This window comes from Balaenoptera musculus, chromosome 3 (genome assembly GCF_009873245.2).
Source record: "Balaenoptera musculus isolate JJ_BM4_2016_0621 chromosome 3, mBalMus1.pri.v3, whole genome shotgun sequence".
NCBI lineage: Eukaryota > Metazoa > Chordata > Mammalia > Artiodactyla > Balaenopteridae > Balaenoptera > Balaenoptera musculus.
The window spans coordinates 162,564,724-162,590,082 of NC_045787.1; the positions used below are offsets into that span (position 1 = coordinate 162,564,724).

Genomic DNA, 25,359 nt, shown 5'->3' on the forward strand with positions numbered 1-25,359 from the left:
GAAAAAGGGAGAAAGAAAACATCCCGCCCCGGTCTCTGGGACGGTGCAAACCACTCACAGCTGCGGGTAACCAAGGTACCCGCAGCCCTCCACGCTCTGGCGGGTCCCAGGAGGGCACCAATTAGGCGGTGCCGCCAGGGAGCGCTCCCCGCCCCGCGCCCCAGGGACCGCGGCTTGGCTCAGTCACCGGATTTGAAAGGGAGTGCGGGGCCCGGCCACGAGCCCGGCTGCATGCTCCAGAGCCTCCGGAGACCCTGAGAAGCTCCTCAAAGGTCTCCACCTTCTGCCTCTGATAGGGTAGGAGTCTGCATTGTGGAGCGCCACCTGCATGCAGCAGCCCCGAAGAAGAGGCGGGCCCCCATTTTACAGCAGGGAAAACTGAGGGCTCAGCGGCCACAGGGCCCGCAGCGAGTCCGTGACGGATTTAGGGTTCAAATCCCTTTTCATAACAACGGCAAAAACACTAAAAATCACAGCAACTAACCTTTATTGAGCGTTGTGTTCACAGCACTTGGCATGTACTGTCTCATTTAATTTTGCCAACACCTAAGGGGTGGGTAGGTAAATCCTTCCCGTTTTACAGATGAGGGGCTTTTAGGGTTTGGGGACTCCCCCAAGGCATGGAGCGCTGGGATTTGCACACAAGTCTGCTCAGAGCTTGTCTCCAGCCTATGGGGAAGCTCCGGTGCCCTAGAATGACGGACCGTTCCAAGAGGCCTGAACTTGCAAACACAGGCGGGGATGAATTGGATTTGTTTTTTGAGAGGTCCCGGGAGGCCCAAAGGCCTCCACAGCTCCCCGCTTTAACGTGGCTCACTCTTTTCTTCGGGTTCCTGCGCGCTCAAATGGGGCACCCGTGGGCAGAGGGAGGATTCAGAAAGAGGAAAGGGCCAGGGAAGAGGACAAGGCGCTTTCGGCCGGGGAGGGGGGCGTCCGGCAGGCAGGACCCCGCAGCCCCGGGGGCCGCCGGGAGCCGCGCCCCCTCGGCCCCGCCCCCTCCTCGGGCGCCGACCTAGGCGGTCACGTGACCGAGCCAGGCGGCAGCTGGGGCCGGAGGGCGCGGCGCGCGGACACGGCGGCCAGGCCAGGCGGGGCTAGAGCCGAGCAGGCCGGAGAGGGCCGTGCGCCCGGGGCGGGGGGGTCGCGCCGCGCCCGCCCCCTCCCCGCCCCGCGCGGGGCGTACGCACGCTCCTCTCACCGCCCCTCTCTCCGCGCGGGGACCCCTGGCGGACGGCGCGTGGACATGGCCAGCGATGCTTTGCAGGTAGGCGCACCTGCGTCCTCAGCCCCCTGACGGCCAGCCGGCGCCGGGGACCCCCGCCCGCGTGCTGCCGGAGCCCCCGGGATCGGGGCGGCCAGGGCGGGTCCCCCGAGCACTGGGCGCCCCCTCCCGGGGCCGGCACCGTGGAGCCAGCACAGTCCCCTTCTCGGCAGGTGGAGGTACGCACGGGGGGGAGCGGGGAGGTCCTGCAGCACCCTCAAGCTCCGCCCTTCCCCGAGAATTAGAGGGGGCGCGGCGGAGGCTAGAATTCAGGTGTCTGTGGCTGGCTGTGCATCCCGGTGCCTGTCGCCCCTGCCACTCGTTCTCCCTCCCAGCATTCGGTTCCGGGCAGGTGCAGCTCCACCTGAGCAGGTGCCTGGCGCGGTGCCCCGGGAAGGGAGGAGGCCGCCCGGCCCGTTCCTCTCCCCTGCACAACAAAGCTCCAGCCGCCCCCACCTCCGGACTGAGCTTTATGATGGTCCCGACGCCACCCACATTGTCACCTGTTGCCGGAAGTGCCAGAGTCACCTCATTAGGTCGGGGACGGGAGACCCACACGGCCACCCGGCTGCCAGGTGGAACCTTATCCCAGGTGGGGAGTGTCCATGTCAACAGACTGGGGATTCTCTTATACCTGGAATCCCACCTGGGCATGGGCTGGGTCACCCCACAACATACACACACACACATACACACACACACACACACACACACACACACACACACACACACACACACACACACACACACACACACACACACACACACACACACACACACACACACACACACACACCTGACTGACACCAACCTGCCGCCCAGCCAGGTTCTTCCTGTGCCACCTTGTGGACATCACAGCCCTGGACTCACCTTCCCTATTTGTGGCAAGCAGGGCCAGGGTGACTTCTGAAACTTCTTTCGTTCAGTGACCCAAATCTGAGACATGTCCTGTACCTCTGGTGCCCCCATTAGCGCCTCATCATCCCTCCGTCGTCCTGTGGTTGCTGTGTAACTGGGTTCTCGTCTCCTTCTGCACCTGCCCCCACATCCCCTTTGTGTCTGTCCCATGACCCCCATCCCCCACCCCAGTCCTGCTGATGGCCTGCCAGCCTTGCCGAGGAGCTGGGCGTATCTGGTGTTGCCGATCACACAAGGTCAGACCTTGGGGGCTGGGGAGGGCTGGGGTCTCTGCGTCTACACCTCAGCCCTGGGAGGGCTGTGTAGGAATCCCCTGGCGCATGCATGCGCTTGGCGTGTAGCAAACATGACCTGGACGGAGGCTGTGATTCCTGGAACGAGGCTGGACCTGTGCCCTGGTCCCCTTTCCCATCTCCTTCCTGCTCTCTTCCCCTGTCCTGGTCATTCCTTTCTCGTGGCTGCTTGGGTCTGCTAACCTGTCCCTCTGTCTGTCCCAGTGTGTGCCTGTCTGTTCTGTGTCCAGAAAACGGATGTCCTGTCCAGATTCCGGAAACGCCCAAAGCATTGAAATCTCCGGACATGGGGTCTAGGTCCCTGGCCACTCTGGGAAGAGGGGAATTCTGGAAGATGGACCCGCTGGACTTGGGGTCTCCTGCTTCATGGTGGGAGTTGGGGGAGCAGGGATTCTCCAAGGCCAGGCCAGGCTCCTGATTCATGGGTTCATCATGCTGGCCCTCAGGTGACCCCTGCCCTAGGTAGGAGTGAGTCACCCAAGAGAGGAGAACCCAGGAGGGCGGGCCTCCCTCCCTCCCTCCCTCCCTCCCTCCCTCCCTGCTCTGCATATTCTCAGGCCTCTGGCTGGAGGAGGTGGGGCTGAGGGAGCCTGCCTCTCCTCTCTGCCTGGACTTCCCTCATTTGACCTCCTTCCTGGCTGTACCCCTGCTCTGCCTGCTGGGGATAGTGTGGGGCTGGGTGGCAGGTGGGGCCTGGTTGGTAGCAGGTGGTATTAGGTGAGCCTGGGTTTAAATTCCAGAGCTGTCACTTCCTAACGGTGTGTCCTAGGCCCAGTGCCTTTCCCTCTCTGAGCCTTGGTTCTGCTGTCAAAAAAATGTAGCTGGAGGGTTTTCGTGGTGGGGAAAGACGTAGACCAGGCCAGCACCTTGCATGTGGGGCTGCTGTGAAATCCTTCCTGGGTCACGGTCAGCAGCTCAGCATGTGCATCTGTGTCCTTTAATCCAGGGTTTGTAAGCCTCAGCACTATTGACATTTGGGGCTGAATCATTCTTTGAGATGGAGGCTGTCCTGTGTACTGTAGAACGTTGAACAGCATCCGTGGACTCAACCCAGTAGATGCCAGTAGCACCCCCAGTTGTGACAACCAACCAAAAATGTCTCTGGATATTGCCACATGCCCCCAGAAGTGGGGTGGTAGTGGAGGCGATCCCCTCCCCCACGGAGAACTGCTGCTGCCACCTCTCTGAGCCTCAGTTTCCTCACCTGTAAAGTGGGGGAGAATTATGGCAGTTGCTCAGGATAAATGTGAGGGGTCAGTAGGATCATGGGAGTGACGCTTTCGGCCTGAAGTAAATCCTCCCTGGGGGCAGCTGCCCTTGAGGTTGACTCCTGGTTGACAACCATGACTTTCTTCATCTCTGAAATGGGTTCTCATGGCGGCGGCAGATAATGTATGTGGGGCTCTTCATGCCGCGCTGACACCTAGCTCAGATTCTGGGCATTCCTGTTTGAAATCCTAGTCTGCCTTCTGCTGGCTGTAGGACTTTGGGCAAGTTACGTCGCCGCTCCAGGCCTCAGTTTCCTCATCTTGAAAATAGGGTGATAAGAGGGACTTCCCTCGCAGTCCAGTGGTTAAGACTCTGTGCTTCCACTGCAGGGGGCACGGGTTTGATCCCTGGTCAGGGAACTAAGATCTGGCGTGCCATGCGGCATGGCCAAAAAAAGAAGAAAGAAAATGGGGTGATAATAGCACCTTCTGGAGTTGCATTAGTTGACCTGGGTGCAGCCTATAGTAACTGCTATCATACTTGAGCTTTAATGGAGACACTCTCACCCCAACCCTCCAGCGCTGCCTCCTCACAATGTGGGCCTCAAGGAGGTGCCGCTGGGCTGGCCAGGCCCCTTAGGCCTCCAGGCTGTGGTCAGCAGCAGCGAGAGACCGAGCTGAGAAGAAGCCGGAAGCTGGGACAGGCTGCATCTGCAGGAAGGGGGCTGGGCCACCCATATAAGCACTCATGGGTGTTTGCGTATAAGTGTGCACAGGGGTAGACGCAGCGGGTGTGCACACACTTGCTAGCCTGCGATGCGTGCCCATGCCTATAGGTGTATGAGAGTGTGTGCACACCCAAGGCAGCCCCTGGAGCCTGTATACACGGGAGACGCTGCTCTTCACGTCCACACTAGTGGGCCTGTGAATGTGTGCACGCTGTGTACACCTTGGGCATCCTCTCGGGAAAGGGGGCAGGGGCCATCCCTGGGGTGCCTCCAGAGAAGCCGGCTCAGGCCTGGAGTGGGGGCTGAGAGGAAGGCCCTCTAGATGCCCCAGAGGCCCAGAGCTGGCCTTCTGCAGGGGTTGCCGGGAGCTAGCAGGAAAGAGGAAGTAGCAGGCGAGAGGCCCTGGCAAGGCTGAGGTTCAGGAAGAGGGCGGGGCCCTCAGCCGGGACCCAGGATGGCGGAGGCCAATCCCCCTTTGGACCGGGAGCTGGAGGTGCGGGCTGGGGTCCTTGTGGGGGGCCAGCAGGGGAGGACCCCAAGTGGCACAGGCCAGGGGCCCTGCCCCCGGTACCTCTCGGTTTTGGACTGAAGGGAGGAGACGAGGTGTTGGACTTGGAGTTTTCTGTTTGAGAGATGAAACTGGGGCCCTTTGGGCTTCCAGGCTGTGGAGATAGAGGAGGAAAGGGAGAGGGCTCTGCTGTTTAGGGTGCCGGTTGTAGAGGATGAAAGGAGGGGAGATGGGGCCTGTCTCCGGGATCTAGTTTGGGGGTACAGCAGGGGATAGATGAGGCCTCGCCCCGTGTCCTCCTCGTTTAGGGGTATAGCAGAGGGAAGGTGAGGCCTGCCCTCAGTACCTCCTAGTCTGAGGGCACAGCGGTGAGGAGAAGGGGCCTGGGACCCCAACCTTATGCTTTGGAGGGCATCAGAGGATCAGAGGCCTGCCCTTGATACTTCCTTGTTTGGGGAGCAGCGGAGGGAAGATGAAACCGCCCTCAGGACCTCATAACTTGGGGGATAGGGGAGTGGAGATGGGGCCTACCCTTGGGACCTCCTAGTTTAGGGGGGCAGCAGAGGGGAGAAAGGGGCCTGCCCTCAGGACCTTGTCATTTGGGGGGGCAACAGAAGGGAGACAAGGCCTGTTCTTGGGACCCCCTAATTTGGGAGGACAATGGAAGGGAGATAGGGCCTGTCCTTGGGGACCCCCTAGCTTGGGGGGCACAGTGGTGGGGTGATGGGATCTGACCTGAAGAATCCCACTGCATAAGGACAGATGAAGGGAGATTGAACTGTATTGGTGGTCCCCTTGTCTGAGGGGACAGGGAAGGAAGAAGCCCCTGCCCTTGGGACTTCGCAGTTTGGGGATGTCTGAAAGCAGGGACAGGGCCTTGCCTCACCTCCCACTTTTGGCGGCGGCGTTGGGGGGGTGCCCATCAGAGGACATGGAGCAGGCCCTGTGTCAGGAGTTACAGTCTGCGGGGGGGGGCCCGGCCAGGTCGGCTGAGCACGGTCTGCACCACCCCGTAGTCCTCCTGGCCCCGCTGACCCTGCTCCGTCCTCCGCAGAGCGAGCCGCGCAGCTGGTCCCTGCTGGAGCAGCTGGGCCTGGCGGGTGCCGACCTGGCAGCCCCCGGGGTGCAGCAGCAGCTGGAGCTGGAACGGGAGCGGCTGCGGCGGGAGATCCGCAAGGAGCTGAAGCTGAAGGAGGGCGCCGAGAACCTGCGGCGGGCCACCACCGACCTGGGCCGCAACCTCGGCCCCGTGGAGCTGGTGCTGCGCGGCTCCTCGCGCAGACTCGACCTGCTGCACCAGCAGCTGCAGGAGCTGCACGCCCACGTGGTGCTGCCCGACCCCGCGGCTGGCGTGCACGGTAAGCCAGGCTTCCCCGGGGATGCGGGGCAGCAGGGCGTTCCACTGCCCAGGGCTCACCCGCCGTGTCCTAGAGCGAGGCCAGCCCATCGCCTCTGACCTCCAGGGAGACACACTCGGTCACAACAGCACCGAGCCTCAAAACACAGGCAGACCAAAGGCCAAAAGCAACACCCAGAGAAAGGTACACACAGTCACACCCACACCTGGACAACACCAAAGGGCTTACACGGGGTCACACGAATATCCAGACGCACAGAGTCACACCACCACCCGGACAACACCCAAAGACTCTTTCTAAAATATCTTTAATTTTGATTGATTAAAAAAATTTTCAATTGTGATCAAAAAACACATAACAAAATTCGTCATTTTTAAGTGTACAGTTCAGTGGTGTTGAGTAGATTCACATTATCGTGCAAGGAATCTGCAGAACTTTTTCATCTTGCCACCGAAGACAAAGATGTAACACACATCACATCAGTAGCCAGAGACATTCACACACAGTCACACCAGCACCCAGACAACTCCAAGGCCATACACACTGTCATATGAATACCCACAGACTTCCATACTGGCACCCAGCACCCAGAGAAATGCACACACAGTCACGCCGACACACAGACAATACCCAGAGACTCGCACATGCTCACACCAACCCCCAGAGATTCACACTCACACAGAGCTGCCCAACCCCTACAGATGTCCACCGACCTATCAACAGCCTGAGACCTATACACACGATCAGACAAGGCCTGAAGACTCAACACCACTTAGCCCAACACCCATATACCACTTAGGTGTGTCAACAGCTAGAGACCAACATTGTCATGTCAACACTCAGAGATAACAGTTCAGCCGACACCCAAAACTTCATCCGGTCACAGCTGCACCCAGGGTGACCTGGACGGTCACACCACTCGCTAGAGACTCACAGAGCCGTGCCAGCATCCAGAGACACGCACGTCCAGCTGTACCAGCACCCAGACACGTGGACACAGTTGTACCAGTGCCAGGAGATCAGAAAGCACAGTTGTGCCAACAGTCGGAAGCATATGCCTAGAGTCACCCCCAGCACCCAGAATCTCACACAGTCATTCTAACACCTCGAATCTCACAGTTAACACTAGCACCTGGGGAGACACACACTCGCTCAGTTATGCCAACACCCTGTGGGTCACAGACTTAACCACTGCCACACCCACGGATGCCCACACAGCTGTGTAAGTAGTTGGGGACTTCCGTACGAAGGTAGATACAGTCACACCAACACCAAGGACTCAACGCACACCTGGACACTTGCCTGTGCTCATTCATGCTGGTCCTGCCCCAGTCCTGAAGGGGTTTCCCTCCGAGGGCTGGGGTGGTTGGGCCCTCTGGACCCTGGTCCCCAGCTCTTCCTCCCCCTGGCCCCCGGGGTGGATCCTGTCAGCTGGGGCAAAACCACCTGGGCAGATGGAGGTGAGGGCCGTGGTGACTCTGCCCCATCCACCCCCTCCAGATGCCCCCCAGTCCCCCGGTGCGGGCGGCCCAGCCTGCTCAGCCACCAGCCTGAGCCGCGTGGCCGGCCTGGAGAAGCAGCTGGCCATCGAGCTGAAGGTGAAGCAGGGCGCGGAAAACATGATCCAGACGTACAGCAACGGCAGCACTAAGGTGGGGGCAGCGCCAGTGCACATCCCCCCGTGTGCACGTACACCCTCAAGCGCATCACAGTCGGGGGGGGCAGGGTGGCACCTACCTCTGCTCCCCTGGGAGTCTGGGGTCCCCTGGGTTGGGGACAGAGGGGCTGATGGGTGGCTTGGCAGCAGGACTGGGGTGCGGGCAGCTCATGGGGGCATATGGGAAACAGGGTAACTGTGGGTGATGTCAGACAGACACATGGCAGAGACTGCCCCCCCCCCATACTCAGTTACCCCCAGAGACGGTCAGGGCAACACGCAGCCTCTCACTGCTGGTGGTCTCTCTCTGACACCTGTACACACAGATCAACACCTAGGTGCACACATACCATCATCCTAACATCTAGAGACACAGCCATGGCCATGACAACACCTAGAGACACACAGACACACATACACCGTCATAAGATCTAGAGTCACATCAGTAACAACGCTCATAAACACGTGAGGATAATCACCACAGCCACCTCTAGATACAGAGAGACACACACCATCGTATAACGCCCGGACACACACCATCGTATAACGCCCGGACACACGGCACAGGCCAACAGAACACCTAGACACACAGACACACACATCATTAAATTCACATTCGGAGACCAGAGTTGTCACACAGGTGCTCCCCCAGTTGTACCAACACTGAGTACACAGTCACAGGTTTGCACCAACACCCAGAGATACACCCACAGCACAGCCAGACCTATAGCTAGAGACCCGGAGAGCACCCGTGCCTGTGTGCGCACACAAATGCGAACATTATGTGGGAGGGCACGAACCATGCAGAAGTTTTTTTTTTTTTTTACCTTTTATTGATGTGTAACAAATGGACGTAAAGTGCAGAGAACGTTAAGTGTACAGACCGATGAATTTTTATCTGGGCACACATCACCCACATTGAAATACAGAACACTTCCTGTCACCCGGAAAGGGTTCCCTCCTGCCCCCTTCAGTCAATACACAGGCTTCTTTCACCACAGGTTAGCAGTGCCTGGTTTTGAAACACAGCACCAAGTGGATGGAAAAATCCACAACCAGTGTCCGGCGCTTGTACACACCACGGGGTCCTTGGCTATGCCCAGTCATCACTGTGCCTTGACCTGCACACACAAACATCGGGACTCCGCTTACTGCAACTGTCTCACGTCCAGTCACCCTTGGGCTCACCCACGTGGCTACAGTCAAGGCTGCACCCACCATGGGGAACGCTTACACACGTATGCCATTCTCACAGCTGACACAAATACAGTGCCTGCTGGTGCAAGGCACGGCTCTGAGCCCCACACGCGGATTAGCTCCTTTAATCCCCAGCCCAGTGTTGGTTGGTGCTATTAGTACTCCCCTTCCTGCAGATGAGCAAACAGGCCCAGAGTAGTTGAGTGGCTTGCCCGAAGTCACACAGCTGTTAGGCGGCAGAGCCAGGATTCAAATGCCATGGGCTACATCTCCCATGAACACCCAGGAACACACGGAGGCACATGTTATCACACCCACACGTGAGTGCTCTGTCACAGGGTCACCCAGGGCCTGCACGATGTGGACAGCAGGCCTGGTGGTCAGACCCTCATCTGCCCAGCCTTTCCCTCATGGCCCATCTCTGCCTCCAGGACCGGAAGCTGCTGCTGACGGCCCAGCAGATGCTGCAGGACAGTAAGACCAAGATTGACATCATCCGCATGCAGCTCCGCCGGGCGCTGCAGGCCTGCCAGCTGGAGAGCCAGGCGGCCCCAGACGAGGCCCAAGGTGAGTCCCTTGCCCTGAAAAAGCCTCACCTGCATTCCACCTTGGAGCGTTCAGCTCCCAGCCCCACGAGGGGTCCCTTTCTGAGGCAGGGAGGTGGGTGCTGTGACTCACCATGTGACTGGAACCCATTCCTGGACCCTTGCCAGGCCTCAGTTTCCCATTTTGTCCTATTTCAGATTTGCATGTGATCATGTATTGGCAAACCACAGTTCTTGGACCAAATCTGCTACTGCCTTCTTTTTTTTTTTTTTTTGCAAATAAAATTTTATTGGCACCCAGCCGTGCCCATTCATTTACTATCACTTAAGGCTGCTTTTGCACTGCGACAGCAGGGCCAAGTAGTGGCAACAGAGCCTGTGTGGTCTGCAAAGCCAAAAATATTTACCCTTTGGCTCTTTACGGAAATAATGTGCGGACCCCTGGACTAGGTGATCGCCTTGTCATGTTGGCCCCTGTGCTGTAGAACTGGATGGGTGTCCACGGCGTGTGTGTGTTTCCTTGTGTGTCTCAGTGTATGAATGCCTGGGAGTGTCTCAACCCCATTGTTAGCCTGAATTTGTGACAGGGTCTTGATGTATTGTGTGCAGAGAAGATTATCTGTGCTACTGACGTGTGTCAGTGTTGATGTGATGCTGACCGTGGGGACCAGAGGTTGTATGCATGCCCTGTAACTATGGTAGTTTCTGTGTCACCATGAGAGGTAAGCGTCAGCTGTTGGTGGGTGTTAGTGCATTTGGGCTGCTGTACCACAATACCACAGACTGGGGGTGGGGGCATGTAAACAACAGACATTTATTTCTCACCGTTCTGGGGGCTGGGAAGTCCAAGATCTAGGCGCCAGCAGATCCAGCGTCTGGTGAGAGCCCTCTTCCAGATTCATAGACAGCTGCTTTCTTACTGCGTCCTCACTGGTAGAAGGGGCAAGGGAGCTCTCTGGGGTCCCTTTTATAAGGACACTGATCCCATGCATGAGGGCTCTGCCCTTATGACCTAATCACCTCCCAGCGGCCCCACCAACTAATACCATCATATTGGCGGTGGGGTTTCAACGTATGAATTTTGCAGGGACACACACATGTAGTCCATAGCAGTAGCGCTTGGAACTCGGGTGACAGTGCATGTGTCTTTGGAGCGGGGAGGTGTCGGCGTGACTGTGTGGTTATTCATCTGTACTCTGAATGCCTACGTGGGCTTCTCAGTGACAGTGTGTGATGGTATGATCACGTCCCTGTGCTTTCGGGTGACATTGTAACTTTTGGTGACAGCCTGATTTTGTCCCCATAAGTGTAAGAGCCTTGATGACTGGGCACATGTGACAGCAGTCCCGGTGGGTGCCACACAGCTGTGGGTGACTGTGACTGTCTGAGTGCCCAAGTCTGAGTCTAGGTCGTTGTGCAGGATAGCGAGACCATCCTTGGAATCTACAGCCTTGGATAAGGGTGACCGTGACCTTGTGTCTCTGAGTGACAAGTTTCCTGCACCTGGGTGGCAATGTATCCTTGTGCCTGTCCCTGTGCCAGTGGGTCTCTGTGTCTGTGGGTGTCAGTGATGCTGCCCTGCCTATGTGACAGTATGACGGCATTTCTTTACCTGTCCCTATGCCTTATCCATGTGGCAGTGCGATTCTGTTCCTGTGATTCTCCCTGGGCTGGAGTTAGAGCCCTGGGAGTTTTGCCACTCTGTGACTGTGTCCTATAAGGGTATTTATATTTTGAGACCATTTCCCTCTGCCCCTGTGACTGTGTCCCTTTGCGGGGGGTTGACAAGGCAGATATCTATGTAATAGCCTCACCACTGTGACAATGTCCCTATGTGGCAGTGTGATGGCGTCTTTGTGAGAGTGTTCCTCAGTGTGTGGGTGTGTGTGTTCCAGTGCCTACACTGGTGACAAAGTGATAATGCCACTGTCACCCTGTGAGTGACAGTGTGACGATGTCTGTGTGACACTGTTACTGTTCTCCCAACTACATTGTATTTCATGGGGTGGGTGGTCACTATGCATTTATCCAGACCCCTGCTGGAGGAGATGAGGTTATTTCCAATCTTTTGCTCTTAGAAGGAAGGTTGTGAATAACCATGTAGAGGTGTTTTTTTTTTTTTTAATAAATTTATTTATTTATTTATTTTTGGCTGCATTGGGTCTTTGTTGCTGCGCACGGGCTCTCTCTAGTTGCGGCGAGCGGGGGCTACTCTCCATTGCGGTGCGCGGGCTTCTCATTGCAGTGGCTTCTCTTTTTGCGGAGCACGGGCTCTAGGCGCGCGGGCTTCAGTAGTTTTGGCACGTGGGCTCTAGAGTGCAGGCTCAGTAGTTGTGGCGCACGGGCTTAGTTGCTCCGCGGCATGTGGGATCTTCCCGGACCAGGGCTCGAGCCCGTGTCTCCTGCATCGGCAGGTGGATTCTTAACCACTGCGCCACCAGGGAAGGCCCTGCAGAGGTGTTTTTTATGGGATAAAGTCCCTGAACTGGGATTGCTGAATCAAAGGGTAAATACATTTGTGATTCTGATAGAAATGGCCAAACTGCCTCCATTGGAAAGCCACTTGTATTCCCATTAGCAATGAATAAAAGTTACTATTTTTTTTAAGTGTCCCTGTCCCTGTGTGACTATATCCTATCCAGTTGCCATGGTATCCCTGCGACAGTCCCTGGGGATGAAGTGGGACCCTGACAATGTATCTGTCCCTAAGACTTTGTTAATGGTGTGCCTGTATCTATGACTGTCCCCAGGTGACAGCTTAACTACATCCCTGGGACGTCCATGTGGGTGTGAGAGTGTCTGGATAAAAGAGGGACAGCATCTGGGTGGAAGAGTGGCCATCTGCCTGTGGGTGACAGTATGACTGTGTCACCGTGACCCCCCACCTTGGGAGAAAGTGATGCATATTGATGGCCATCTGTCTGTGGGTGACAGTGTGACTGTGTCACCGTGACCCCCCACCTTGGGAGAAAGTGATGCATATTGATGGCCATCTGTCTGTGGCCAGTGCTTGTTCCTGCAGATGGCTGCGTGTCTGGGACCGGGCTGGTTGGACCTGGGCCCAGGCTAGCCTCACTGCCTCGTGTCCCACACCCACAGGGAGTCCGGACCTGGGGGCTGTGGAGCTGCGCATTGAGGAGCTGCGGCACCACTTCCGAGTCGAGCACGCGGTGGCCGAGGGCGCCAAGAACGTGCTGCGCCTGCTCAGCTCTGCCAAAGCCCCAGACCGCAAGGCCGTCAGCGAGGTGAGGGACGCGGTGTCGACCCAGAGGGGTGGGGCTTCAGCGAGGGGTGGGACCTTATTTTCAGGGAGCCCAGGGGTAGGACCCAAATGGCTGAGGGCTTGGGCTTCCAGGGAGGAGCTCCAGGTAGGACTTAGCCAGTCGGGGGGAGGGGCCTGGGTCTGCACTTGGGGAGGGGCGTGCCGGATCCCGCCCCCAGCCCGGCCAGGCTCCTCCCACCGCAGGCACAGGAGAAGCTGACCGAGTCCAACCAGAAGCTGGGGTTGCTTCGGGAGGCGCTGGAGCGGCGGCTCGGGGAGTTGCCCGCTGACCACCCGAAGGGGCGGCTGCTGCGCGAGGAGCTTGCTGCGGCCTCATCCTCAGCCTTCAGTGCCCGCCTGGCCGGGCCCTTCCCCGCCATGCATTATAGCACCCTGTGCAAGCCCGCGCCGCTCACAGGTGGGTCCCGACGTCCACCCCCAATCCGGACCCTACCTCCCGCAGCTCTGGACTCCTGACCCCTCCGAGTCCCCCAGCCCCGAGACCCCCAACCGGGATCTCCACTCTCCCCAACCCTGGACTCCCATCCCACTGTTCCCTCCCTTCTCCATTCACCCCAACCCTCTAGACCTGGGCCCCATTTCCCATGCCAGACAGCCGCATGCGCCCTGGACTTCCCACCCCGCCTTGCCCTCTGAGGGACTCTTGCCCCCATCCCCATCCTCACTTTCGCCACCCCTCCCCGAATGGCCCTGCCGTTTTTCTCCAGCCGGAGTCCCCCAGCCCAGTCTCACAGTCCCTTGCTCTCAGAACCCTCAACCCTGAACCTCTGTCCCCCCACCCCCAGGCTAGCCAGCCCCTCCCTCCTTAGATCCCTCAGCCACTACCTCCCCAGCCCAGCCCTACCATAGACCCCAGCCCCAGTGTCAGACCTCAGATCAGCCTGCCGAATCTAAGCCCGGACTCCTAGTCCTACCTGGCTCACCACCGCCTGGACCTTCAGCCTACCCCCTGAACCTCTCTTCTGTCACTAAACCCCAGCATCCAGATTGACCCACCCGTCCCCTTGTCCCATGTTTCTCACTGCCGGACACAGCCATCCCTGCATCAGACCCCCTGCCTCACGCTGATAGTCCCTCACCACCTCCCCCTTGCATGCTGGCCACGTCTGCGCATGCCCACTTTACCCGCAGGCCCTTCCCCTCGTCCTGCCCCAGAGGTGACCACCCGCCGCCCCCGTCATGAGCCTGCCCCTCTCTCAGGGACCCTGGAGGTGCGTGTAGTTGGCTGCAGAGACCTTCCAGAGACCATCCCTGGGAACCCGTCGCCTTCAGTGGGGGTGCCTGGGGCCCCTGAGAGCCGCACCCCCTTCCTGAGCCGCCCAGCCCGGGGCCTTTACAGCCGAAGCGGAAGCCTCAGTGGCCGGAGCAGTCTCAAAGCGGAATCCGAGAATACCAGTGAGTGGGCATTGAGGGTCCGGAGGGATGAGGTGGGGTGGGGGGGTCCTGGATTTCCCACATTTGTGACATTCTTAAAGACTAGTACATCACACCCATTAGGATGGATACCGCAAAACAAAACAAAACAAACAACAGCTGTTAAGGAGGATATGAGAAATTGGAACTCTTCTGCACTGTTGGTGGAAATGTAAAATGGTGCAGCCACTGTGGAAAACAGTATAATAATTATCCTCAGATAATTAAACGTGGAATTACAATATGATCCAGCAATCCCGCTTCTGAGTAAACACACAAAAGAGTTGAAAGCAGGGTCTCGAAGAGATGTTGGTATACCCATGTTCATAGCAGCATTATTCACAATGGTCAAAGGTAGAAGCAACCCAGCGTCTGTTGACAGATGGATGGGTAAACAAAATGTGGTCCATCCATGCAATGGAATATTTTTCTGCCTTAGAAAGGAAGGACAGGGCTTCCCTGGTGGCGCAGTGGTTGGGAATCCGCCTGCCAATGCAGGGGACACGGGTTCAAGCCCTGGTCCGGGAAGATCCCACATGCCGCGGAGCACCTAAGCCTGTGTGCCACAACTACTGAGCCTGTGCTCTAGAGCCCGCGAGCCACAACTACTGAAGCCCGCATGCCTAGAGCCCACGCTCCGCGACAAGAGAAGCCACCGCAATGAGAAGCCCGCACACCACAACAAAGAGTAGCCCCCGCTTGCCACAACTAGAGAAAGCCCGCACACAGCAACGAAGACCCAACGCAGCCAAAAACAATAAATAAATAAAATAAAATAAATAAATTTATATTAAAAAAAAGTAAGGACATTCTGAAACATACTGCAACGTGGATGAACTTGAGGACATTACGCTAAGTGAAATAAGCCAGTTATAAAAAGACAAGTAGTATATGATTCCACTTATATGATCTAGAGTGGTCAGATTCATAGAGATAACGGTTGAGGGTGGAGGGGAACGGAGAGTTATTGTTTAGTGGGGACAGTTTCAGTCTGGGAAGATGAAAAGAGCTCTGGAGATGGATGGTGGTGATGGTTGCACAACAGTGTGGACGTACTTGATACCACTGAGCTGTACTCTTAAAAATGGTTATGATGGTAAATTTTATGTTATGTGAATTTTACCACAATGTGAAAGAAAACTAATACATACATGTTTAAAAGTATGAATAAAAGAAGAATAACAATAGAGTAACCATCTGTGTTACCACCACCCAGGTCAAGAAGTAGAATTCTCTGAGCCCCCTCATGCCCCATCCTCAGTTCCAGCCCCTTCCTCTGTCCTAGAGGTAGCTACTCTCCTGACTCTCATGGTTATCATTTCCTTGTTTTGCTTTGTAGTTTTAGCACCCATGTACCGTCTGAAAACAATGTAGTTTAATTTGCCTATGTTTGAACTTCATATACGTGGAATCATACAGAATGTATTTCATGGTAATGGCTTCCTTTATTCAGCATTGTTTGGGAGACTTATCCCTATCGTTGCATGAAACTATAGTTCATTCATTTTACCCCTGTTTAATTGTCTTAGACTGAGGCATGTCAAATTGCTGTCCTTTTTTAGGTAAAAAAATAGTTGAATATCAGCCATTTCATGGTTTAGCTAATAAGACTATATTACAATTTATATATTAATTCATGGACAGTGAGATGTTTCTAATTTAGGGCTGTTACATAAGCATTATATTTATGCATCTCCCGATGTATTACTTGCTTGCATTTTTCTAGGGTGAATACTTAGGCATATATTGCTGGAACTTGTATACGGCATAAAAGTGAATTTGGATGCCTGCCTCACACCACGCGCAAAAATCAAGTGGAGATGGATTAAAGGCCTTAATGTGAAAGGCAGAACTGTAAAGCTTTGTCACATAGCACAGCAGAATATTATGGGGGGAGGAGAAGATTTCTTCAGTAAGATATGAGAGATTACCCTCCCCCTGCCAGCATCTCCTGACACCCTACCCCACCCCCTGTTCCAGGTGAGGTGAGCACGGTGCTCAAGCTGGATAACACAGTGGTGGGGCAGACGTCCTGGAAGCCGTGTGGTCCCAACGCCTGGGAGCAGAGCTTCACCCTGGAGCTGGAGAGGGTGAGTTCGGTTAGGGGATGACAGGGCTCGGAGGAGGAGGAGTTTGAGGCCTCGGGCATCCCAAATGACGGCCCTCTTTCTCTCCCTTGAGGCACGGGAGCTGGAGTTGGCTGTGTTCTGGCGGGACCAGCGGGGCTTGTGTGCCCTCAAATTCCTGAAGTTGGAGGACTTCTTGGACAACGAGAGGCATGAAGTGCAGCTGGACATGGAACCTCAGGGCTGCCTGGTGGCCGAGGTACAGCCTGACCCCGACCCTGAGAAAATGCTTTGGCATCTCCTCCTCTCGGTTTTCCGGAAGGGGGAAGATGTGTTTTCCATTGGTCTCTGAATCTCGTTAGAAAAGTACATATAATTAGTCACATCAATGCGTGACTTAAGCTGGGAGTGGTTTTGTTCTGAAACAAGATATTAAAAAAAGAAAAAAAAAACAAACCCGAAATTTTGTCAAGCTAGGAAAGAAAAGCAAAACCTAGCAACATATCACGGAGATTGCTGCCAGAGCCACGGCTGAGCAGAGAGATTCCTTCCGCAGTGATGTCAGGGTTAGGGTCCAAATCAGGGTAGCCCACCCTGGGCACTGTGGACATTTGGGCTGGATCATTCTTGGTTGCAGGGGCCGTCCTGCGCAGTGTCGGGCGCTGAGCAGCATTCCCTGCCTCCACCCGCAGGATGCCAGTAGCAACCCCCCGCTCCACGTTGTGGCAACCAAAAATGTCTCCAGACATGGCCAGGGTCCCCTGATTAAGAGCCCATAGTCTAAATAACATTCCTGGGCTTCCCTGGTGGCGCAGTGGTTGAGAATCTGCCTGCCAACGCAGGGGACGCGGGTTCGAGCCGTGGTCTGGGAAGATCCCACATGCCGCGGAGCAGCTGGTCCCGTGAGCCACAACTACTGAGCCTGCGCGTCTGGAGCCTGTGCTCCGCAACAAGAGAGGCCGCGATAGTGAGAGGCCCGTGCACCGCCATGAAGAGTGGCCCCCACTTGCCGCAACTAGAGAAAGCCCTCGCACAGAAACGAAGACCCAACACAGCAAAAATAAATAGATAAATAAATAAATAAACTTGAAAAAAGGCCACAAGCAAAATTATTTTAAAAAAATAATAAATAAATAAATAACATTCCTAGCTGACCCCCGGTAGTATGGCCGGGCCCTGTTCAAAGTGCTGTGCTGGCACTGACTTGTTAATCCTCACAATAACCCAACGCAAACAGGACCATTATTAGTCACATCTGATAGAGGAGGAAATGAGGCACAGAGAAAGTCACTGGCGCCCTCATTTAACCAGAATTATCCTCAAAAATTCTTTAAATTTGCCCCTAACATATACATGTGTCCTGTTTTTTGTATATATATATACGTGTGTGTGTGTATGTGTGTGTCTCCCCATGTCCTTAAACCCAGGAGGAAATTTGTTTTTTTTTTTGCTACTTGCTTAGATTTTTAAATGCCACTTCTCTTTGCAAGAAGATCAGACCATGTGAAAGAGGTCAGAAATGTGAAAGAGAGACAGAGTTCACAATGCACAGTATAAAAAACAGCTGTATAATTAATTCTGTTTTCGGGAGTGGGATAAATATCAAGTGAGTCATTGGGTTCAAGTGAGTTTAAAGATTAACCTGAAAGAAGCTTTTCCTTGGTGGCCGGAGACCAAATATATATTACTCTAAGTTTTCACTAAAAAGTGCTTTCAAAATTAAAAAACATTAGTAAATTTTCACTAATTCCTAACACGTAGTTTTTTCTTGAAAAAGTATCTAGAAGAATTCTTAAAATATTCAAGGCTATTTTACTATCCAGGTGGAAATTCTTATGTGATCTCATAATCGAGGACTCCTGAAGGAAAGGAGCAGACAAGGGCAGACTTCAGATGGTAGGGCCACGAAATTATTCTTCTATTAGGAAGACTGTCCAAAACCCAAGTGGACAATAGAGGTGGGTGGCCCGGGGGATAAGTTCTGAGGCAGTCCTTGCCTTCAAGGTTTACTTATAACATTCTATTTTGTTCTCCCCAAAGCACCAGCCTGTAGAACTTTCTGCAGTTCTGTTGTCAGTGAGCTTACAATAGTTGAGTTCTGTTGTAGGTAGAAATGTTCTATATCTGTGTCATCCAATACAGTAGCCGCTAGCCAGTTGAAGTGTGGCTAGTGTGACTGACTGGGGAACTGACGTTTTCATTTCACCTAATTGAAATAGCCACATGTGGCTAGAGGTGACCAGATTGGACACCCATAAAGTGGCACAGTTCTATGACTTCAGCACCTTCTAGAAGATGCGTTGGAATCGGGAGAATTCAACTAGACCAGTGGTTTCCCCACGTGGGTGGGCGCCAGCATCACCTGGAGGGCTTGTTGAAACACAGACTCCCGGGCTCCACCGCCGGGGTTTCTGATTCAGTGGGTCCAGGTTGGGGTGGCGGTGCTGAGAATCTGCATTTCCAGCAGGTTCCAGGTGCTGCTGCTGCTGCTGGCCTGGGACCGCACCTGGGGAATCGGGACACTAGGTGACGTGTAGGGCCTGTTTGCTGGAGCTGTATGTACATCTCATTGGATCAGACCCACTCCCCACCCCTGGAGGAGGGCCTGCTTGCCTACTTCTTGCCTTTCCAAGATGGCACTTCAGGAGGCGGTCCTGTCGAAGGATGGATTGGCTTTGTGACCCCTTAATACGATGCACAGTACTCTGTGCTTGGATGCGATGCCACAGCGATCAGAACCCCCGAAACATACGGGCGTGCACGCCTATGATCTTGAGGGCTTCCCCACCAAGCTGCCTGGAGGCGGGCGAGGGTCCTCACGCTAGCCTCTCCCTCAGGTCACCTTCCGCAACCCTGTCATTGAGAGGATACCGCGGCTCCGACGGCAGAAGAAGATCTTCTCCAAGCAGCAAGGTGAGGGGATGGGCTGGGGCAGGGGAGAGACCAGGGGTCCCGGGAGTGTCACAGAGGGTGACACCTGCCCCCGTCTCCCCAGGGAAGGCATTTCAGCGCGCTAGGCAGATGAACATCGACGTCGCCACCTGGGTGCGGCTGCTTCGCAGGCTTATCCCCAATGCCACTGCCACAGGCACCTTCAGCCCCGGGGCTTCTCCAGGACCCGAGGCTCGGTCCACAGGGTAAGGAGGGAGGGCCCCGGCGTTCCGGCTGCCTCTGGTTGCTGCCCGGGTTGCTAGGTCTTAGAGGCACCCTCTTCCCTTTGCTGCAGCGACGTATCTGTGGAGAAGCTGAACCTCGGGGTTGACTTGGACAGCTTACCCCAGAAGAGCTCTCTGGGTCCTCCTTCCAGCCCATCAAGTCCGGTGAGCTTCCCCCTTGGCCTGGGCAGTGTTAGGGGACCTCCACTGCAGCTCAAGGCCCAGAGATCGTCAGGAACTTCCCTGGTCACAGAGCACACCTCTGCCAGAACCGGGGTCCTGTTCTCTCTCCCGGATAAAAACATGAGCTTGGGAGCCAGGCCACCTGGGTCCCGTCCCTGCTCTGCTGCCCCCTAGCTGTGTGACTCACGCCAAGCACCTTCACCTCTCTGTGTTTAGTACACTGCCCTGTAAAACGATCACATTTAAAACTCATGTCGATGACAGACGTCCAGTTAGTGGTTTTCTCTGGGCGGGGGTTTATTGATAGGAGGGGGGGACATAAGAGAGCCTGGCAAAGATGATAAAAATGTTCTGCATCTTGATCTAGGTCGGAGGTCAGCACACTTTTTCTGGAAAGGGCCATATAGTCAGTATTTTCAGCTTTGTGGGCCAGAGGGTCACAGTGATGACTAGTTAATACTGCTCTCATAGAAAGCAGCCACACCTGATACAGGCAGACAGGAAGGGGTGTTGCTCTGCGCCAGGAAGCCTTACTGAATGTCTGCCACTTTCGTGGATCATGAACTATTATTCTTCTTTTGATTTTTTTCCCCCAACCCTTTAAAAACGTAAAAATCATTCTTAGCTTACAGACTGTACAAAACATGGAGTTTACCAACCCTTGGTCTAGGCGACGGGCATCTGGGTAGATACGTATGTAAGAGCTCTTTCCATTGCCCACCTCACTGAGTGCATTTTATACCTCATTTTCTAAAAAAGTGGAAACAATAATATATGCTTCATGGCATTAAATTAAAACGAGATGCCTCATTAAATTAGATGAGTTTGGCAGAAAAAAAAAAATGCAAAAGTTGAATAACATTGAATGCTGGGGAGGATGCAGGAAAACAGCACGTGAATCACTACATCTCCTTCGGAGGGCACAGCTGGCTGAGTTAAAAAAATGGGCATTATCTTGACCTAGAAGTTCCACTCCTGGACATCTATGATGGACATTCACACACGTGCACCAAAATGCTTGAATGGTATAAAATACATCTAGAAAGGTACCCACGAAATCATTAACAGCAGCTGGCTCTGGGGAGGGCAGCTGGGGCAGGAGAGGACTGTTCCTATTGTACACCTGTTCACACTGATTGAATCTTTAGAACTGTCTCTATAGTGTAGAATGATGGACCAGTAGGTAAAATTTCCCACTTAAATTATTAATTTTGATTCTTCTCAAAGTTACATATGCATATGATGTAAAGAATTAGGTCACTCCATGGGACTAATACCAATAAAGGGGATAAGTAGATAAATGATAAAATACAGCATAGAATGTGCTGGGAAGAAAAATAAAGCAGAGAAAGGGGACAGGGAGTGTCGGAGCTTCTGTTAGTTATTTAATATGGCGGTCAGCTGGCCACCTTCAAAGGTGACATTTGAATAAAGGCCTGAAGCAGGTGAGGGAGGAACAGTGCAGGTGCTGGGAAAAGAGAGTTCCTGGTGGAGAGAACAGCCCCATACAAAGGTCCTGGGGTGGAAACATGCCTGGTGTGTTCAGGGCACAGTGAATGGAACAGTGTGGCTGAAGGGGGATTGAGTGAGGGGGGGAGGGGGAGGAGAGGTGAGGTCAAATTGGTGACGGAAGCCCTGGTGGCTATTGTGGTTATGGGTTATTTACTGTACTCTGACCTCCTCTGTCTGCCACAGACTTCTCTGATCCAGGAAACTACCACCACTCCTGAGCTGCCTTCAGAGACCCAGGAGACCCCAGGCCCCGCCCTGTGCAGGTGACACCCCTCCCCTGGCCACCACCCACCACCCCTGCCCACTGTCCCTTCCCCACCAGCCTCCTCTTTCCACAGCCCTCTGAGGAAGTCACCCCTGACCCTCGAGGATTTCCAGTTCCTGGCGGTGCTGGGCCGGGGTCACTTTGGGAAGGTGAGGTGTGGGGGCAAGGAGTTGGGGGTCTGGGGGGTCCAGACCTCCAGGTCCTTGGACTGGCCACTAAGGCCACCCCTGCCTACTGTGGTTCCAGGTGCTGCTCTCCGAATTCCGGCCCAGCGGGGAGCTGTTTGCCATCAAGGCTTTGAAGAAAGGGGACATTGTGGCCCGAGACGAGGTGGAGAGGTGGGGACCCTGCTCAGGCCCTCTGAGAACTTTGTTCTTCTGGGCAATGGGAGACAGAGCAGTCCCCTCCTTGGAGCTGCTGTGAGAGTGATTCATAACAGTCACTTGTACTTATTAAGCTAGTATTGGGTTGGCCAAAAAGTTCTTTCGGGTTTTTCTGTAATGCAGAGAAACCCGAACGAACCTTTTGGCCAACCCAATACTGACAATAATAACGACTCCTAGAAAGCACACACCGTGTGCTTTACATTCAGTAACGAATTCCTCACAACAGCTCTAAGAGGTAAGTACTGTTATTGTCCCCATTCTGCTGATGGCACAGAGAGGTTGAGCAAGTTGCCCAAGGTCACATAGCCAGTAAGCAGCAGGTCCGGGATTTGAACTTAGGGACTCGAGTTCTGAAGCCTGTGCTATTAATGGTGCCATTGTACTGCCTCTGCTTTGGGGTCAGGACCCTGAGTTCAGATCCTACCTCTGCTACAGATGTGCTTGGAAACCTTAGGGAGGTCATTTCACCCTTCTGAACCTCAGGCTCCCCTTCTACAAAAGGGGAGTAATAATGCCTTTCTTGCAGGGTTGCCGGGTGGAGTGAACGAGAGGATGACTCCAGAGCATTCATTCTGCACAGTGCCTTGCCCCCTGTAGATACCTGAGATTGTCCCCAATCTTCTTGACATCCTTTTATTAACCAGGAACCCAATTTAGGCTTAAGCAAATACAGGAATTTATTGCTCTGCATCAGAAAAGTCCAGGGGTGGACTACCTTCAGGCATGGCAGTACGCAGGTGCTCAGCTGATATCTCTCACTTCTGCTTTTGTCTGTGTGGGCTTTGCTTGCAGTCCCCTCGCAGGGACAGAGATGCCCCCCACCCTAGCAGTTTAAGGCTCATCTGCAAACTTTAGCTCTTCTTCCTTAATAATTCCAGCAGAAATCCTGAGATTGAGCCCCATTGGCTTGGCTTGCCCTTTTTTGAGCCAATTCCTGGCCAGGGAGATGGGGTGCTCCAAAGGGAAGTAACGGTCCCCCTGGTGGTTTCCCAAAGGGAAGTTACTAGGACGGTTACTAGGACAATGGATGGATTCTGGGTGCCTGGTTAGCACGTTCAGAAGCATTAAGCAACTTGCCCAAGTGTGCACAGCCATGCAAGGCCCTTGACAAACATCTGATGATTGATTGAGGACTCTAGGGAGTGGGCGAGTTGGTGGTAGGGAGCTGCTGTGGTCTCTGACCCCTGCCCCACCCCCATCCTGCCCAGCCTGATGTGTGAGAAGCGGATCTTGGCGGCCGTGACCGGCGCGGGACACCCCTTTCTGGTGAACCTGTTTGGCTGTTTCCAGACACCAGAGCACGTGTGCTTCGTGATGGAGTACTCGGCCGGCGGGGACCTGATGCTTCACATCCACAGTGACGTGTTCTCGGAGCCCCGTGCTGTGTGAGCCTAGGCCCCCGCCCCACACCTCCACCCACAGGCCCTGCCTCCCCCCAGCTCCTGGAGTTATGGGGTAATGGGGGGCTTTTGAGGATGTGGGAGCCTTATGTGACCCTCTGCCTTTCCTGGAAGCCCAGCTCCCTCACACCAGCCTCTCTCTGCAGGTTTTATTCGGCCTGTGTGGTGCTGGGGCTGCAGTTTCTCCATGAACACAAGATTGTCTACAGGTGTGTGTGTGTGTGCATGCGCGCGCGTGTGCGCGTGCGTGTGTGCACGTGCCCGCGTGCGCATATACCCGTGCATGCATGCTCTGCCCACTGGGGGGCACTGAGGCTTCAGGCAGGACCCAGATCCCCACTCATCCCTCTTTACATCCTCCTATCCACCCCCCCCCCAGGGACCTGAAGTTGGACAATTTGCTCCTGGACACCGAGGGCTATGTCAAGATTGCAGACTTTGGCCTCTGCAAGGAGGGTGATGAGGGGCAGGACTGGGATCTGAGGGGCCGGCCTCTGGGGTTTAGACAGAGAGGGGAGGGAATGGAGTCCCCAGCCCTACCTGGGTTATCCCCTACCCTGGTCCTGGGATAGGGCTGGCTGTCTGGACCACCCCATGCTGGGCTGGGCTGGAGCTGTGACCTCCCCCATAACCTCACGTGGCCCTGCTGCCCCCAGGGATGGGCTATGGGGACCGGACCAGCACTTTCTGCGGGACCCCGGAGTTCCTGGCACCTGAGGTGCTGACAGACACATCGTACACTCGGGCGGTGGACTGGTGGGGGCTGGGTGTGCTGCTGTATGAGATGCTGGTTGGTGAGGTGAGGCCCCAGGCCGCTCCGCCCTGCCTGTCCCTGGTAACCTGTATATGCCCGGTGGGGGGGAGCGGGGTCAGAACTGGCCTCCACTATGTGCTGTCTGATTGAGGACACGTGGCTTTGCCTCCCCAGCCTCGGTTTCTGTATCTGTAAATTAGGGTACTTACCCTCCTAAGTGAGCCTTGTAAAAGTGCAACGGGAGGCCAGGGTGGAGCTGGGTGTGGTGGGGCCAGAGGGGCCTAATTCACCCTGGCTCTTCCTGTCCCCAGTCCCCATTCCCAGGGGACGACGAGGAGGAGGTATTTGACAGCATCGTCAACGATGAGGTTCGCTACCCCCGCTTCCTGTCAGCTGAAGCCATTGGCATCATGCGCAGGGTGAGGACCCCCCCCCCCCAGCTTAGGGTGGGCCAGGGGAGTGGCTCTGGGACGAGGAAGGGGAACACTGACACAGAACTCCCTCCCCCCAGCTGCTGCGGAGGAATCCAGAGCGGAGGCTGGGATCCAGCGAGAGGGATGCAGAGGATGTGAAAAAACAGCCTTTCTTCAGGGTGAAGTCCCCACTCCCAGGACCCAGTCATCCCCCCCACCCAAGACCTAGTGGCTTCACCTCCAACACTGTCACCTCCCCTTGACACCTGCCTACTTTTCCTTCCCCCTCCCTTACCCTCACTGGCCCTCCTACACCCACATCCACTCCAGGCTGGGCTGGGTGGGGGGAGCATTGCCCTGTGTATGAGCCCAGGCCCCTCCCCCCACTCATATGGTGATCCTTCCTGAGACCCCAGGCCCGACACTTTCCCCCCCTCTATCTTGTGACTCCCTATGTTGATCCCCACAGATCCAAGGCCAGACAGGGTGCAAGGAGCAAACCCCTCCTGCGCTCTGCCCTGAGCCTCCCCTGCTGACCTCTCCCCTCTCTGCCCTGCAGACACTGGGCTGGGATGCCCTGCTGGCCCGGCGCCTGCCGCCGCCTTTCGTACCCACGCTGGCCGGCCGCACTGATGTCAGCAACTTCGACGAGGAATTCACAGGGGAGGCCCCCACGCTGAGCCCACCCCGCGACGCTCGGCCCCTCACGGCCACAGAGCAGGCGGCCTTCCGGGACTTCGACTTTGTGGCCGGGGGCTGCTAGCCCCCTCCCCCACTTCTGCCCCCACCGAGCTGTCAGTAGTTTTTAAAAAGGCCTTTGGGATTTGCTCTATCCATGCATCCTCCGTCCCTTCTT

The 25,359-nt window shown here is 55.3% G+C and overlaps 1 protein-coding gene across 2 annotated transcripts; it reads left to right on the forward strand.

Moving 5' to 3' along the window:
* Window positions 1–1,062: 1,062 nt before the first annotated feature.
* Window positions 1,063–25,335, forward strand: PKN1 (protein kinase N1). Of its 2 annotated transcripts, none has more exons than XM_036848191.1 (22): window positions 1,063–1,264; window positions 5,971–6,274; window positions 7,775–7,926; window positions 9,560–9,695; window positions 12,773–12,918; window positions 13,140–13,353; window positions 14,157–14,351; window positions 16,350–16,459; window positions 16,551–16,694; window positions 19,273–19,348; window positions 19,431–19,572; window positions 19,662–19,755; window positions 21,469–21,548; window positions 21,624–21,699; window positions 21,797–21,888; window positions 23,145–23,321; window positions 23,483–23,545; window positions 23,716–23,792; window positions 23,993–24,135; window positions 24,402–24,509; window positions 24,602–24,682; window positions 25,063–25,335. In XM_036848191.1, exons 1-22 carry the CDS (start codon window positions 1,244–1,246, stop codon window positions 25,264–25,266), a joined length of 2,835 nt encoding a protein of 944 aa, XP_036704086.1. In that variant the 5' UTR covers window positions 1,063–1,243; the 3' UTR covers window positions 25,267–25,335. The 2 variants fall into 2 exon arrangements, with proteins under 2 accessions (XP_036704086.1, XP_036704085.1); XM_036848190.1 differs by lacking the exon at window positions 1,063–1,264 and adding an exon at window positions 4,863–4,901.
* Window positions 25,336–25,359: the final 24 nt, after the last annotated feature.